We start from the raw sequence: 16,838 nt of genomic DNA, 5'->3' as shown, positions 1-16,838 counted from the left end.
AAGCAGCAATGGCTGCTGACATTGATCCCACCTAGCCAGCTGACCCTCAGGAACGTGTCTGGCTCGGAGCCTCAGCGGTCCCTCTGCTCCTCTCTGGGGAGCCGTTCTGGGAGAGACAGTGGTGAAATCCCACATTCAAACTGGAGTAGAAGGCATGGGGGAGGGATATGCTGGCTCACTCGGGAGGGGAGGTTGTGTGTAGAGATGGAGGGGGTGCTGGTGGAGGCTGTAATCGGAGAAGGACACAGTGCACTTGGAGCCTGCTTGGGAACGCTGCCCTTGACAGGACTTGGGCTCTGATCCAGTGTCCACAACAGACCACCGTGGTCTGAGCGCCTGAGCCACGGCCGGACACGGGCTCTGACTGAGTACCCACAGCGGAGCACCAGGGCTTGGACTCCCAGGACACAGCAGGAAGGTGGGTCTGCTGGCCTCCGCTTTGCCCCCTGAGCCTGGGCAGCCTTGGCTGAGTTCCACTGCCCCACCTGCTTGTCTGACGGCTGTCTCCTCCAACCCTGCGGACGACTTAACTGTGTTTGCTCAATAATGACAAGGACGTATACACTTCTCAGGGACACGAAGCCCGACTGCCCTGCAGCTTCTGTGCGGTCTCCAGAGTGACTGAGTTCAGGTATCACCTGGGAAAGGAATCTGCTCTCTGCCAGGCTGGCACCGTCCCTGGTCGCCGTCTAAGGTTTACTCATGCTGGGGGTTAAGTTTGCATTTCAGGGAGCCAGAAACATGGGCATCAAAACTGATGCAGGAAAAACTGATCGAGGTCCAAAAAAAAGACCAGAGACCAGAGATTGCCTGTGGGAGCACGGGGGAACTTTCTGGGCCAGCGGGTGTTCTGCATCTTTGGGGTCTGTTTCACAGGGTGTTGGTGGTTGCTTTGTGCTCTGAGATGCCCCTGGCTTCAGCTGGATGGGTAGGCTTTGCGCTTGGGGTGTGGCCAGCACTGGTGAGGGGTGTGGGGCTCCGCAGAACAACTGTCAGTTTTGCCAAGTGTTACGACCTTTTTGGAATGAAGTGACAAGGGGAAGACACAAAATGTGTGGCTTCATCTCAGACACAACTGCCACTGTCTACCCACGGAAGAGGAAGAGGGCCCTGGTCAGGGCTGCATGCCCCAGGCCTGCCCTGCTTCCCGGAACGCTGGCTTCTCCACCAACACGTGCCAGCTGTCTGGCCTGTTCCCATGGTCTCGGTGGGCTGCGGCTCTGGGTCCTCGGCCTGGGCCCAGCCTGCTGACCAGTTGCCATCAGTCATCTGTGCAGAGTCAGGACCTTTGGGAATAGATAATCTGTTCTGTGTTTAAAAGGTGCTGAAGGTGCTGTGAGCAGATAAATTACTGGAACTTTGCCAACACCTTGAGGGGACCAGCAAAGTTTGTGTGGTCACTGGAGCCTGGCTGTGCTATGTTGAAGACTGACCCATGAAATGCTGACTTCCTTGGACTTCCCTGGGCCACAGAGCTAGGGGCATGAGGAGGGGGCTTCTCCAGGGAGTGGGCTCTTCCGCCTGCTGCAAGGTGGGGCGCAGGCGGGGCCAGGTCCTAAATCCAGGAGAGCTTAGGCTGGGCTGGAGGAGGAACCTGCTGGTGGACCTCCTGGGCTGGTGAGAGAGTCATGTGAGCTGTGTATTGAGAGGTGGCTGCCGGACTCTGCAACTTACAGCCAGGCAAGCTGCTTGCTTTTGTCAATAAGGTTCTATTGGAACGTGGCCCTGCTGTTTTGTTCACACATTGTCTTCAGTGGCCAGAGTCTTGAGTGGTTGTGAGGGGACAGTGTGGCCCTTACCGAGAAAGCTTGCTAGCTTGTGATCTAGAATGTTCCCCACCTTGCTGTGTTTCCTGAATCTACTTGCTCAAAGATATCTGGGTCAGATAGCTTGTGGAATGCCATGGAACTTACATGTGCCTGTTTCTTTGGGCTGTGTTCAGGAGAAACACTTTGAGGCAAGAATGCCATGCGACAGCCTGTGACGCTGAAGTGTTGGGGTTACCTCCCACCACTGTGTGACCTCAGACGACCCCAGTCCTGGACCCCTGGCCTCTGTAATCAGTATATGAGGACCTGCCCCCACCCCATGCCTTTCACCCGGTGGTGTCACAGCGTCTCTCCTGTTCTTGCCCAGTCACTTCGTATAGTGGTTACAAATGACGATCCCTTTCACTCACTGACGCTCATGAACCGCACCTGTCTCTGTTTTCCAGGCCTTCTTTCTTAAGTTTTCTCTTTATGGGCCCACTGAGATGGGAATTATTTCTGTACTTAGTGAACTTTACATTTGGCATAGTTCTGGATTTGTGGGGCGCATGGGGGTGGAGCGGGTTCCCACAAGCCCTAGTGTCCACTCTGCACCCGTTGTTGTGGTCACAGCTGCGAGCCGGTCCTGCTCACCATTGCCCGCCGCACTCCAGACCCTGAGCACCTCGCCTCGCCCCCAGCATCCTTCTCTCTCCAGGCCCCATGCTGCACTCAGCTGTCATGGCTGCGTAGGGCCCCGTGGGCTGCCCGAGGTTCGCAGGCGGCTGTTGTTTACGATGGCTGAACGGTTCTGAGGCGGGCACGTGGGCTGGAGGCTGTCCTCAGTTGGGATGTGTCTCCTGTTGTCCTTGTGGCCGGACTGGGGCTGTGGGTTTTGGGAGGAAGCCCCCAGAGGGAGTGTGTCCTTTTCATCTTGTCCCATCAGGGGTGCACACCATCACCTCGGCTCCCGCGGCCGAGGGAGCCTTGACCACCGGCTGAGGTGTGTTTCTCGTGCTTTGCTGTAACACTGCTCTTTTCCTCCTTCTGTGCTTTCCTAATTATAAGTGAGTCATTAAGTCTCCCTCCCAGCCTTTTAATTTTTTTTAACTGAGTGGTGCGATGGCTTTATGATTTTGTTTTATTCTGTGTTGTAGCCAGTTGTCACTGTCTTGCTGCCCTGGTCGCCCCATGTTTGGGACAGACACTCTGCTGTGGAGTTGGTGGGGGCTGAGTATTCAGCGTTCCTACTTTTAATTAGGTGATGGGTGTTGGTGTCCCTGACCCGGGGCCTCTGAATGCTCCTGGGACTGGTGGCACTGGGATAGTCAGGGAGCTGGGCTGATGCTGCCCTCTGCTGTGGGACCATGCGTTTTAAAGTCCATAAAAAGGCTAATTGCAGGAAGTGGCTGCTGTGTCACAGAAAGTCAGCCATCTGGCCTGAGCACAGTGAGAGCGCAGAGCCAACTGAGTGGCCACAGTCCAGGCCATTGTGCTGGCCAGATGCTGATGGCTCATAGCAGTGTGGTGCTCGCCGGAGTCCTGGTGGGCTTTGAACTCTGATGGCGGTCTCCACGGGGCCCACTGCCTGTGCCAGTTGCTGCAGGGCCGCAGTCTCGGCACCACACCAAGCACACAGCGCCCCCGCTCCTGCTGCTGCCCTGTCAAGGACGACTTGATGGACTCACTATGTACTTTTCATGGTGTTTCCATAAAGTCTCCCCATCTTACTCCATTTGTAGGAAAATACCCTACTGTTCTTCAAGAGTCATGGGCGCCTTGATTCTTTCTCGTGTGACATACGCATACCTCAGCCATCCCCAGGGGGCAGCTCCGGCAAATGGGAGTCCACCCAGCGCCACCCCCCCCCCCCGGCCCCCCCGGGCCACCCCGGCCTGGCTGTGGTGTTTCCTGTGGTCAGGCCGGTGCAGGGAGCGAGGTAAAACTCATGCTCTCTGGCTCTGCTGCAAGTTCAAGAGGCTGAAGGGTCTGTTTAAAAACCTAACTCATATGTTTTCTCAGTGACAAGAGGAACCAGTACTGGGCCATGGAGGGAGGGGAGGTGGTTTTGGGGATTCTTGGATGGGCTCCACGTCCATAACCTCCCCTGCCACCCCCAGTGTGTCACCTTTAAGGAATTGGAATCCTGCCTGATCTCCGTGCCGAGTCACAGAACGGCTATACCACGTCCTTGTAGATTGGCTTTGGAGGGAGGGGTCACGGGCTTGCAGGGGCTGCGACCTTCCAGGTTAGAGCGTTGTTTTCCTGTGCAGTCAACAACAGATAGTTCATGCAGGTTGTAAAATCAACACATTTTAACATTATTTTTGTAATTGTGAGGCCAGTGCACATTTTCAGTCCTCAGATGTGGGGTGGGTCAGAAATGTGTTTACCTTTGGGCAGGAAGAGGGAGTGTTGGGGGATGGTGTGGGGTCGATCCCATGACCTCTGGGCCAGAACTGTGATTAAACATCTGACCAGCAGACACTGGCTCTTCCATTAGAGTAGATTAACCGTGGCTGGGGCATCTGCTGAGAGCGCTCCTGCTTAGGGACTCAGGTGTGGGTCCTGCCCTCAGACTGGCTTGGCCCAGGACACCTGATCCTGCCTTGGAGCTGTCCACCTTATCCTGGGCCATCAGAGGCCACCACCTTGCAACAGGGACACCCGGAGCTGGGGGCACTGCATGCCTCATGGGGCACCACCTAGGGGCCTGCCCAGGAGGGCGCTGTGGGCCCTGGCGAGTCTGGCCTGCCCCTTCAGCACCTGCACTTCAGGGTTTCCTGGGCCCAAGCTTGTCCTCAGTTCTTGGCATCATGAACGAACAGAGTGATGAAGGGGGCGCCAGCCCAGGTGAATGGCCTCCCAAAACTCGGGTGGGTCTTGGCCAGAGGAAGATCCCTGCCCTCCAGAGCTTCAGTGGGCTTGGCAGGGTTGTGTCTGGGGAGTGGGAGGGGGTTTGAAGCCTGCTCTGCTTCCCACCTAGGAGTCTGTAGGGCCCAGTTTTCTTTGTTCAAACATCAATTGTAACCTGTCCTTCCTTGAAAAACATGAAACGAAGTTTGAGCGTCCTTAGAGGTACAAGTAGGCAGGGGACTCACGGGGACCGCCCAGGTGCCGTGTTGATGGTGTTTCCATATTATGGAGGTGCGGGTGGGTCCCTCGGGTCAAAGCATTTGGTTTTTATGGCGGTGTCTTGACTGTAGCAGAGTTGAGTACAGTTGCACAGGCATTTCCTACTGGGAGGAGCTACTGCCCTGCGCCTGGGCCACGTTTTGGGATCTGGGAGGCCACGTGTCCGCGGATGCTGTCAGGTGCCTCCAAACGCAGGCCCTGCCCAGGTCTCCGGGCCTGCTGGGTTTGGGTCACACTCCAGCTCAGTATTCACCATGCAGAGATGCTCCTCCTCTCCCGAGGGGCCGTCCATTCTGCTGGGTGCATGAGTGCTGTCGGTAGCACCCGAGGGTTGACTAAGTGGACAGCTCTCAGAAATGAAGGGAAATGCGTTCTCTTTAAAGGACTAAGGACTGAAAAATGACTTGGGTAACAAGAGGAAGCACGGTGGGTCATACACGGGGAGCAGACTCCAGACTGGAGGGACTCACCCAGATGCTGAGGCCTCGTCTGCTGCTGCTTTTGTTTGGTGTGTTTCTCTGTTTTCCACCCTCATCACATGTGTCACTTTGGTGCCCACAATCGGAGAAACCAGGTATTGGGTCTACAGCTTGTCCCTGGCCAGTGGCCCACGGCGCCCTGGCCCCGGTGTGCCCTGGCCACTCACACACCATTCATGCCACTGGGCTCCCACCGTCCTGGTCTTTGTTCAGGGGGAGTTGACTTCACTAGGTTTCCGTCTCTGTTGTCAGGCTCACCCACAATGTCAACAGTCACTAAATGGCCACTTAGCTGGATAAGTCATTCCTGGTATTCTTTCTTTTCTGCTCCCGTGGGGAGCTCTGGGGACACTTCTTACCTGTTTAGTTTCCTTCGAGTTCTCTGTCAGGACAGGTGTTTGATGGCACGTCTACGATCCACCTGTTCCCCGTGAGCGTCAGATGCCTGGGAAAGACATCAGGGCCCTCGGGTTAAGCATGTGGAGTTGCTGGGTGCACGTGGTTCTGGCTGTACGGCTGGCAGAGGGGTCAATGCTTAGCATTTCACTTGCAAACAAGTCCCAAGAGCCGTGACTACCAGCCTGTGCTTCCCCAACACACAGCATGGGTTGTGGCTGGCAGTGAGCTGAGAGTGAACCTCGCAGTTGCCTGGGGACACTTGGGGAGCTGCCGGCCCGAGCTGTGCAAGGCCCTTCCCACATCGGCTGCCTCTCCCCAGCGACAGGAAACATGAGACCCAGCAGCCTGACTTTGTCCAAGGTCGTGTGGCCACGCTGGCTCGACAGAAGGAGAACCTAAAATGCAGTGCATCCCCGCTCCCTCCCTGGCTTCCTGGGCAGTGGGTGTCGTCGGGTGCGGGGTGACCGTGTCAGGGCCTGGCCCGGGGGGGGCCTCTAGACAGAGGCTGGTCTAGACAGAGGCCTTGGCGTCTTGCATTCACACCAGAAACACTGTCAGGAGCCGAGCTCTGTGTCTGCCGTTGATCATCACCTCTAGAGAAGCAGAATCAGCACCCCCAGACAGTGTGCTGCTGGGGGTGACTTGCTGGTGGCAGTGACTCATAGGTTGGCACGCTGTTGGGAGACTTGGGTAGGATACAGATTGCTTGCCTTGAGCGCCCCTGCCAGTGGCTTCTGGGCTGGCCTCAGTGTCCCCGGTGGAATGTGTTGAGGGTACTAGAGGGGTCAGGGCTCCGCATCACTCAAAGATTTCTATCAGAGCAGCACCACTGGGTGTTTTCTCTCCATTTGAATTCAGAGCACATATTCAGGCCCCCGTTTTGGGATCTGGGAGCAAACTCACACCTTGAATTCAGGCTGAGCCCTGTGGGCTCATCTGTGGCCTGCTGTGGTGACCTGGGGACCTGGGACAGGCTTTCTTGACAGAATAGTTATGGAGGTGGGGGTCACCTGTAGGCTGTGTCTTGTATTTTGGCTCTGTGACACCCGTGGTGGAATCTGCTCTGAACTGCTGGGCGAGGCCGCCGTGACCATCAAACCAAATTAGCCAGCTACGTCTGTGCGGCCCCTTCTGTGCGAGCATTTTCACGTTCTGGAAGTTCAGGCCAGTGGTCAGTGGACCTACTTTTAAGGTGTTTGTCCCCAGGAGTCCGGTGAAGCACAGGGTGTGTGGGACCTGAAAGGCAGCCCACGCTGGGACTTGAAGTTCCCGAAGGCCGTACTTGGAGCCCCTTTTACACGAGCCCCCCTGCCCCAGGAGGGAGCTTTAACAAGTCCAGACCACATAAAGACGTTATTGTCCGTAGCCCCAGCCCCCGCAGCGAGCCCCTCTTTACCTCGCGCTGCGCTCCTATTGTGTGCGATGCTGTTGCCCGGTTTTCATCTGGCACACCACAGGCATCATTCATGGCAAATGCAGCCCTGAATCTTTTAAAATAAGCGCAGAGTTTTATTATGTAGTGAACCATATTTAAACCCAAATCCCTACTAATGGCCCATTCAGTTGCTGAGCAGGTTTATCCTTATAAAAAGAGCTGTATGTTTGGTCTGAAAGTATCTGGTTAATTGTGGGAGGGGTGCAGACAGGGTGTCTGCCAGGAGTCTGTGCCTGCTGTGGGTCCCCTCCCTTCCCAGCAGCTGCACCCCAGGACAGGCGTCTGCCTCCCCTGCCCGTCCTCTTCCCCCGGGGTGCACAGTGAGCGAGGCTGGGCTGGAGTTGCTTTGCTTTGGACTCTTCCCTCTGAGGTTGACAGGGTTCTCCTTCAGCCGCCTGTTGGCCTTGGAGAAGTGGGTGAGAGGTGCTTGCCGTCCCTCCCCTGCTGGCTGGGCAAGGGCCTGGGAGCTCTTCAGTGTCCAGGCTCTTGGTGGGGGTTCTGGCCTTTGTGGGGGGGGGTGGCAGTACAGGGTGGCAGTATGCCTATGGGCAGGGCAGCCATGACCTTGGCTTCTTCCATGTTGGATTCAGCCTGTGTGCCCCTCACAGTAGAGGTTTTCTATGTCCTGGCCTTTTTCTCTTTTTCTTCTGAAGCAGCAAGCAGTGTTTCTTGTTGCTGAGTTGTGTTTTTGGCTTCAGGGCAAGGAGGCCATGCCTGTACGGAAGGTGTGGGGGCACCTCCGTGTCAGCACTGCTCCCTCTGTGGCCTCTCTGGGCTCATCTCGCACTGGGATGCCCCTCAGCCAGCCTCTGTGCCTGGGTTGCTGACCACTCTGTCCTCTCAGCAGACTGGGCCTAGGCATTGTGGCCCAGTGCTCCTCTGGAACGTGGACTGTTGCTTTGTGGTCAGACCGTTGTCTGGGTGAAGGGCAGCTGTTCTGCAGGGGAGCCATGTCAGAGTCCCCCGAGGTGCCCGGCTCATGTCTCACTGACTGTCTGCAGGCAATGCTTACCTTGGTGGCTCAGGAAACGCAGCCCAGGTCGGGGCGGGGTTCCTGCCTGATGGGTGGGAGGGCCGCAGGGCCCCACCTGGCCCGGACCTGGCCTGGCTGCCTGAGCTGCCCAGGATGATGCAGCTTCCCCATGTGGAGACTGATGTGGGGGAGGGCACACAGGTCCAATTGGCTGGCACTGCCTTTCCTGCTTAGGTTTTAGGTGGGCAGAGAGAGGACCCTCATTCCCCTCTATGCTTGCTGAGGACAATTTGTGGCTGCTGAGTGGCTCCATGGCTTGTCATGTTGTATTGGTGGAGGGTCACCTGGGCTCTGAACTGTCTACCACAGGACCTGTGCTGGGGAGGGAGACCCAGGATGCCTGGCTGGCAGCGTTCTGAGTACAGTGGTCACCGCCCATCCTGGCTTCCCACTTCAGCATCCAGGGCAGGGAGCTGGGACCCTTGTAGGCCTCGGTGGTTCGGGGTCTCAGGCAGAGTGTGGTATTGGCAGGTCACCTGTGTGTACTCAGAGAAGGAAGACTGGCCACACGTGGCTCTGAGAGCCCTGCACCCTCGTCAGTGCCCACTCTGTCCCCAGTGCCCTGCACTTGACTGAGCTGTGGACTCCCGTCTGTTGCTGGGATCTCCCCCGCCCCAGGCTTGTTGTTCCCCTGCTTCCCTCTTGCCCCCCCTCCTTTCAGCTCCTAAACTGGACCTGAACTCATTTCCCAGCAGGAGATGGACACTCAAGAGAGAACAGCCCCATCGTTAACAATGGCGACATGGAGAGAGAAAGTTTCTTTGAAGGAAAGAACATGGCACTTTTTGAGGTACATTACACTTTCTCCTGCAAAAAGCAGGGGTCAATATAGTAGCTGTAATTTGGATACATGACGAGGCCATGTCCTGAGGCCCCCAGTCTAAGGGTGGACTGAGGGGCTGGGCCACCTGACTGGACACCATGTGGGCAGGGAGCTGGCAGCTGTCCGTGTCCTGAGGCCCTTACACCGTGTGCCCTCATGGCTGACACCTGTCCGTGAGGGGCTTGGAGAGGCAGAATTCTGGGCCATCTCGGGGACCTTGGTCTCCCTCTTTGGGTGAGTGGCCTGGAGCCTTCCCTGTAGCCCCAGGCCCCAGACCAGACTGCTGTGACTGGGGCTGGCCGGCCCATTTCAAGACCTTTGGGCTTCAGGACCAGGGGCAGAGCTGGGCTCCAGGTGGCCCTGGACGTGGGCTATCCAGAGCATCCACACGGCAGGGGCCCTGCCGGGTGGTTAACCTGGTCAGACTGGGGGTGTTTCAGTTTGGGGTCTGGGTGACTTATTCTGTGTCTTGGTCCCAAACAGGAGGAAATGGACAGTAACCCCATGGTGTCCTCACTCCTCAACAAGCTGGCCAACTACACCAACCTGAGCCAGGGCGTGGTGGAGCATGAGGAGGATGAAGAGAGCCGGAGGCGTGAGGTCAAGGTAGCTGCCCGCCTATGCAGCCGAGTCCCAGACCTCCCAAGACCCGCCAGGGCCTCCTCACCTTCCCTTTGTTTTTCAGTGACAGGGCTGTTTTCCCAGGAATTGTATTTCTCCTAAACAATAAGCAGAGCTGCTCTGAGGATTCATGCATTAGCAAGAGGTTCTTTGGGAGAATTTCTAAGAGCCAAACCTTGGAGACCACACAGATGACCCTGAGGGGGCTGGTGGGCTGCGCGAGCTCCAGGACAGGCCAGCCCCCGCACAGTTTTGGGGACTCAGGATGATGTTCATTCGGATGCAGATGAAGCTGCAGGGAACGTGGTTGTGTTGAGTGTCTTTCTGTGGGAGAGCCATGGCTGATTATTAGTTTCTTCCTCCCTTACTTTTAAAACTCTCTCACAATAAGTGTGTATTCCTTTCAAATCAAAGATACAAACTGCCCTGGCCAGTGAGGCACAGTGGGTTGGGCATTGCACTGCTAGGTGCGAGGTTGCAGGTTTGATTCCCGGTCAGGTCACATGCCTGCGTTTGCCCGTTCGGTCCCTGGTTGAGGCGTAGGAGATTGATGTTTCTCTCCCTCTCTTTTGTCCTCCCTTCTGTGTCTCTAAAAAATAAATAAAATCTTAAAAAGATACAGACCAAAAAGTAAAAAAAAATTTAACCACCCAAGGAATCCCTCCAGCGTAGGCCACAGCTCCCAGAGGCCCTGACAGGCCGTCTCCCTTTCTTCTCCTTCTGAAACCTTGACGGAAACGGGCATTTCCGAAGGTTTAGCAACAGTTCTACTCGTCTGCTCACCTTTCCTGCAAGTGGCTTGCTAAAGGGTGGAAAGTGGCTTTTCTCTATTTTAAATGCTGAGTCCCCCTCCCTGTTGGCTCTGAGAACACCACTTGAAGGGTGTCGTCTTCTGAAGGGAGGGCCTTGGAATCAGAGCTGTTTCCTGGCAGCAGGACAGAAGACTTTGGGGCCTGAGCCCCTGGCCTCCCAGAGGGGTCTGGCGCTTTCTGCAGTGTTAAGTCAGCTGGATGGGGTGGCTGAGGGACCCCCACAATGCTGAGCTGGGACAAAGTGGGAGGGATCCCGACAGCCACCTCCCTGCCCATACCCATCCCACTGTGTCCACCCTGCCCCTCTGGCCAGTGCTGGGGCCGAGGGGCTGGGAGTCCCGTGTCCAAATGGCCTCACTCGCTCTCCCTCTTAGTGTCTCCCTCGTGCCTGTGTCTGGCCTGACCTTGGCCCCTTTGGGCTCCAAGCCAAGGGCTTCTGCCCTCTCTCCTTCTTCTGACCATAAGCCCAGCAGAATGAATACTCATTTCCTGACACGCGAGGGTGTTGGCCCCTGGTGTTTGAGAAGAGCTGCTTGTTCGGGATGGAAGTGGTAGAGGCATGAGGAGCATGGGACATGGGATGTGGCCTCCATCCCAGGCGGAGGGCAGTGTGTCTGGTCCCCCTGCCGTGATATTCCTAGCTCCTTAGGAGCTGTGACCACCCTGGCTGTTCATGAAGCCACCGCCCCTTCCCCCGCCAGGCAAAGGACAGGGGATGCTGACCCCAGGGGATGCCATGTGGGAGGTTACAGCTTCGGTCGAGTGCCCTGGGTACTATGTGTGGTGTCATGGGCCCTGGATCCACTGCAGGGGGCCCAACTGTTTGTGCACACGGCACATGTCTGTCCCTCTGTCCACTGGAGCTTGTGTTCCAGCGAACTGTCAGCCTGCTCCAGGAAGTAGGCACTTTCCCTCAGGGACCTGTATCCGGATGCTTCCTGTAACTGACCCTCAGCATTAGCCTGTGGCACCAACCAGACCTCGCCTGCTGCCAAAGCTCCTTCCAGGCTGAGGGCTGCAGCCCAGTGGTTCACAGAGGTCCTTGCAGCCCAGGTCCTGCCTCAAGGTTTCTGTTGAGATGTAACCTAAGTGTTCAGCCCAGTCAGTCTGAACAAGGCATGTGCTGTGGGCTCACTGCCAGGTCAGGGCCTGGAGCAGGGCTGGTTTTGGTCACAGGAAGGACGGCTACCCTGTGACCCTCGGCAGGACTGTGTGTAGCCAGGCGGGCAGATTTCAGTTGGGATGGATCTAGTCACCCGCCCTGAGGACTGAGTGTAGGTCCTGTGGGACAAGAGGTGGGGGCTGCCCCTTATTGTCTCTCAGACCAGCCAGACTCGGGAGCTTGTCACCAGAGATGGGGTGTTTGTTCCCCTCAAGGCTCCAGGGCCTGGATCCTTCAGTGCCTCAGAGCCAGTTGGGTCCTTCAAAGCTGCCTTTTATGAGAGAACTGAAGGCCGCCGTGCCCTTCCAGGGTGACTCAGGACCATGGCAGCTGCTGGGCACCAAACTGGCTCCAGGCAGGCGGGCAGGGCCCACGTGAGGCCTGGAGTCCCAGCTGCTCTGCCTGGAGGGTTTGCCTCAGCCTGTGCTGTGGTTTATCGATCTCTTCATATGTGAGCTAAGATTATGAACAAAGATTATAAAATAGAAGTTGGCAGTTTGCCCAGCATTGTTGTCACTTTGCATATTTCGTATCATTTGGCATATTCCTTCTCATTTTTACACAATTGAAACACGCCCACCATGTGTGTAAGACCTGTAACCACTGTTATTTACACAAGGGCACAGGTATACTGTGGGTGAGTGGTGCTTGTGGGGGGAGGGATGCGCTGGCCAGGAGCTGCAGCTGGGGGCCAGGCATTAAAGGAGCTGCCTCCCCGCCCCCCAGGCTGCTCTCCTAGGTCATTCTTCCCAGGGTCCTAGAACTCGTGGGAGCTCTGTGGCCTTGTCTGTACTCAGCGGCAGGCGTTCCTGTCTGTTGACTGTTCCATTTTCACCTGAGAAGTCCGTCTCCTTTTTTTAATGGGGATTCAGCTCGTTCTCCTTTGGGCGTTTGCCCTCTGGCCACCTCCCTAGGGCTGGCCGGTGTCCCCCGGAACCCCAAGGCTGTAGCCCCTCTCTGAGCCACCACACCAGGTTTGTTTTCGGTCAGCCTTGTCATTCATTCAGGAAAGCTTCTAGGATTTTTTTTTTTTTAATGATTAATTTTAGAGAGTGAAAGGAAGGGAGAAAAAGAGAGAAAGTGAAAAGGAGAGAAATACCGACTTGTTGTTCCACCCATTCATGAATTCATTGGTTGATTCTTGCATGTGCCCTGACCAGGGACCAAACCTGCAACTTGGCTCATCGTGAGGATGCTCTAACCAACTGAGCTACCGTCAGGGCTTTTTTTAATTTTACTTTTTTAAATTTACCTACATTCGAGACATTTCCCTCATTAAAAGCATCTTGCCTTTGCAGCCAGATGTCTCTAAATCCCAGGCGTGCTGCCTGAATGTGGTCACACTGGCTGTCACCCCAGGTCACAGGGGGGGAGGGCTGGGACCCCTGGGCCTTGTCTGTCCTCTCTGGTGGGTGTGGGGCTGGCCAGTAGGCTCCTGGCCACGTCGCCACCTTTTCCTCTGAGCCGGTCTGCTCATCCCATAGTTTTTCTAGGGTCACAGCAGACGTTTCCGGCAGGCACCACCCCAGCGCTGCCCTGTCCGTAGGCACCCCTGCCCCTGCCGTGCCTCTGCATCTGCAGGCTGCAGTCATGGACTCGGGGAAATGTTCTGTGCACCCAGGCAGCCTGTTCTCTGAACCCGCCATGGTGCCCTCGATCACTTCTTCCACATGAGTTGAAACACTGCTGATTCTGCCTGGAGTTGGCATCACTGTGCCTTCTGTGGTTTTAGGGAGCATGACTGTCTCATCTTCCATGGCCCTCACTTCTCAGATTGTGATCCCTGAGGGTCTGAAAGCTGGACCTGTAGTTGCGTTACAGTTGCGTTAGCCTCTTGCTCCCATCTTTTCCCAAACTTTCCCATCTTCCTGCTGTTCCCTGCTCTGCTCCCTGGCAATGATGTGGTATTGGTCCCCCTCAGAAGGCCAGCACAGCTGGAGTCCTGCTCTGGTATCTCCTGGAGCCTCATTTCATTTTGGGGCTGGTCCCCCTTCATTTTTCCAGGTCTAGGCAGCTGAAGCTTTCTGCCCTTGCCAGCTCCTTTCCTTGTCCTCCAGTCCCTGGGACCTTTTCCTGGGGCCTGGGGGTGTAGCCAGGGCTCCCAAGGGGAGGGATCCCTGGGGAGAGGGGCTGAGGTCTGCCAGACTCAGGCATGACCTCCCTAGAACCACTGTTCTGTCTCTCTCAGAGCCCAGGCATGGGTACCTTCATCGGCGTCTACCTGCCCTGCCTGCAGAACATTCTCGGCGTGATCCTCTTCCTGCGTCTGACGTGGATTGTGGGCGTAGCCGGCGTCCTGGAGTCCTTCCTCATTGTGTTCATGTGTTGCACCTGTGTGAGTGACCAAGGCTGTCCCGGGATGTAGTGCTTCTGCCTTTGGGGCAGTGGTAGCTGGATTCCAGAAACCCGACCAGGTGGACAACTGTGGGCTCTCAGGGTCCACTGCTGCCCTTTGCTCTGAGGCTACCCACGTGGATTCTGTCACAGGGCGGCCTCCTCACCAGTGCTGGTGTGATCACAGGGAAAATGGGTGTGGCCTGGGGGTCCAGCTGCCTATGACCAAGCTGTCTGTTGGCAACAGGGAGTCTTATTTAGTTGCATCTGAAGAAGTACAGGGGGCAACCCAGCCACCGAGGGTTTTCACTGGGCCCTGTCACCACTCACAGGGGTCCTGCACTCCGATTAGGTCCCCTTCCACCCATCTGGACATTTTCAGGGACCCCATTTATAGGAAGGGACGTGTGTGGGTGACTTGTTGAGCCCAAGACCCTGCCATGCCAGACCTGCCACTTGGCCTCTGCACCTGCATCCCTGTCTGTTAGCAATGCAGTCTCTTCTTCCCACTCTTTTGTTGTGTCTGGTTTACCCTCTGGGTGCTCCTCAGTGCCTCCTCCTGGCCATGATTTTTCTTGCTTCCTTTATTGTTAAGAAGGTGATTAAGCTATTCTGTCACCATGTGTCATCTGGAGACAGCTGTGTAAAGAATTCAGACAATGCAGATGAGTCCCCTGGGCCCCTCAGGCCACTTCCCCTACCGCGCTCGGCTTCCCGTACCCCGCCTTCCTTAGGGAACTGTGGTGAGGTCACCTAAACGGCCTTGCCATGTTCTCCCTGGGTCACAACACGTTTCTTTCATTTAAGGGTCGGGAAGTATCTGGAGTAGTGCCAGACACACACAAAAAGGGACAGAAAGCAGGATAATGGGGTGGGGCCTTGTTGGGGCCCAGACGCTGCCCAGCAGGAACAAGGTCACAATGGTTACTGGGGCCTTTGCTTCCCAGGCTGTTCCTTCTGGTCCTTGGGTTGTAAAATAGTTACTCCCCAACCCATGAGTGTGGCTGTTTCCTGAGCAGGTGGGTACTGTGTACTCCATAGGGGCTGGGCACCCAGGTAGAGTCCCCCTTATATCCCATGGGGCTCAGCACCCAGGCAGAACCCAGCCCTTCAGTGCTAGTTGGGGTCCTGAGTCTGATGTTTTCTGGGCAACCTGTAGGAGCTCAGTTTTGGGAGTTAAGTGGGAGAGAAGGTAGGGTTGGGGGCTGTAGTCCTGAGTGTTGAAGCTTTGCCTGCTGGCTACTCAGCAGCCCAAGCTTCGACACTCAGGACTACAGCCCCCAACCAGGCCTGGTGCTGTGCTCTCAACGCCGGAGTAGCCCTTAGAAGTGCTCTTCCAAAAGGGTCCCCTGTCTTTTTGCAGACGATGCTGACCGCCATCTCAATGAGTGCCATTGCCACCAATGGTGTGGTCCCAGGTAAGGGGGTGCTGGAAACGGGGTCTTCTGAAGTGAAGCCTTTCTTTTCAGGGTAATAACTGAGCTGAGCTTTGCTGTGGATTCAGTGCATACTCCACTTCCATTTTGACAGTGACCTTGACATTAGCCCTTCACCCAGGGTGGCCACAGGTGAGGCAGGGGTGCAGCCCAGTGTGGACTTGCCTCAACCACCTGGAGGTTGCTGCTGTCATTCATTTCCAAGCACAGAGATCTCCAGGGGTCTTTAAGAGGGGTCAGGTGGGTGGGAGAGGGATGTCCTCAGCCTTGCCAGGCCCTTCCAGGGGCTCTGTCAGCATTGACCACACCTTTGGGCAGTGATGTTCGTGCAGCTCAAGGGCTGGTGCCCCTGGTGTCCTGGGGCCTCTTGCTGTGTTTCCCGCAAGGGCACCGTGGGGCTTTGCTAAGACCAGGGCAGGGACCTGTCTTGCAGCTAGGCTCCCAGCACCTGCCCGAGTGCTCAGAGGCTGCTGTGCAGGTAGGATTCACCTCAGAGTAGGAACCCACATCAACACCCCCAAGGTTTTTTTTGTATCAGACTTAATTAAGCCTTTGGTGTCTAGACAAGAGGCTGGCATTTTATGACCAGATGTGTCCCTTTGATTCTGAAGTTTAATTTCCCACAAACCATTATTCTCTTTTTAAAGTGACAAAACTGGAGTGCCACAGGCTTAATTAACTTCGTTGCCTCTGGCGCTGTCTGACCTAGGGGTAGGAGCGCAGGAGGGGCTGCCTGGGTGATGGGGGCGGGGGCTCTGGGCTCTTCCCTGCAGGTTCACTTGGACATTTGAGCCCTGAAATTATAACTGTTTGTTTTCCCCAGTTTTGCAGCATAGCATCCTGGTACTGAGAGGGCAGTTACAGGCGGGTGGTGAGCTCAGCAGAGAAGGGAAGGCAGATGGGTGGGTAGGCCGTGCCACAGCCCAGTTTGTTCCTTAGGCTGTGTCATCTCTCACGAGCAAAGGTGCAGGCAACACGCCTCCAGTTTATTTGCCACCTGGATTCAAGGAACTGAAATAATGTCACCTTGCTCCCCTGCGGCTTATGTGTGTATAAGTGAGGCCCAGCGCGTTTTGCACTCCAAGCCCTTGAACAGCTGCCCCTCCCCCAGAACTGCCCAATCCTCACAAGGAGCAGCAGTGGTGTGGGTGTGAGGCCCTCTGTGGGTCTAAACTGCATGGGTGTGGGAACCAGTCTTTCCACACCCAGCTGGAGGCAGCACTGAAAACTCGGTGCTCAAGCAGGGGTTCGAAGCACTCTCTTGGAGAGATGATTCTATTGGCTGATTGGCTTTTAGGTTTGCTTTTCAGAAAGAGGAGCTCTTCAGGCATTCCAGCAACACGCCATGGTCTCCTGGTCGGTGTTTGAGCATGAACTCAGCTGTCCAGCAGAATGGCTGGGCGGAGTTATCAACAGCACTT

General features: G+C 56.0%; 1 protein-coding gene across 9 annotated transcripts in view; it reads left to right on the top strand.

The window, feature by feature from the left end:
• Positions 1 to 16,838, top strand: part of SLC12A7 (solute carrier family 12 member 7) — an 85,650-nt gene that overhangs the window by 43,594 nt on the left and 25,218 nt on the right. For 5 of the 9 annotated variants that reach the window (XM_024578423.4, XM_053913612.2, XM_053913605.2 and 2 more), the window contains exons 2-5: positions 8,925 to 9,019; positions 9,536 to 9,658; positions 13,836 to 13,982; positions 15,345 to 15,399. In XM_024578423.4, the coding sequence (XP_024434191.3) occupies positions 8,925 to 9,019; positions 9,536 to 9,658; positions 13,836 to 13,982; positions 15,345 to 15,399 (420 nt within the window). Of the gene's footprint in view, positions 1 to 8,921; positions 9,020 to 9,535; positions 9,659 to 13,835; positions 13,983 to 15,344; positions 15,400 to 16,838 lie in introns of all 9 variants that reach the window. The other 4 variants (XM_045186208.3, XM_045186214.3, XM_053913601.2 and 1 more) reach the window with 1 other exon arrangement.

Source organism: Desmodus rotundus, chromosome 1 (genome assembly GCF_022682495.2).
Source record: "Desmodus rotundus isolate HL8 chromosome 1, HLdesRot8A.1, whole genome shotgun sequence".
Taxonomy (NCBI): Eukaryota; Metazoa; Chordata; class Mammalia; order Chiroptera; family Phyllostomidae; genus Desmodus; species Desmodus rotundus.
The sequence above is the reverse complement of the archived record's forward strand: the minus strand, read 5'-3'. Positions and strand labels throughout refer to the sequence as shown.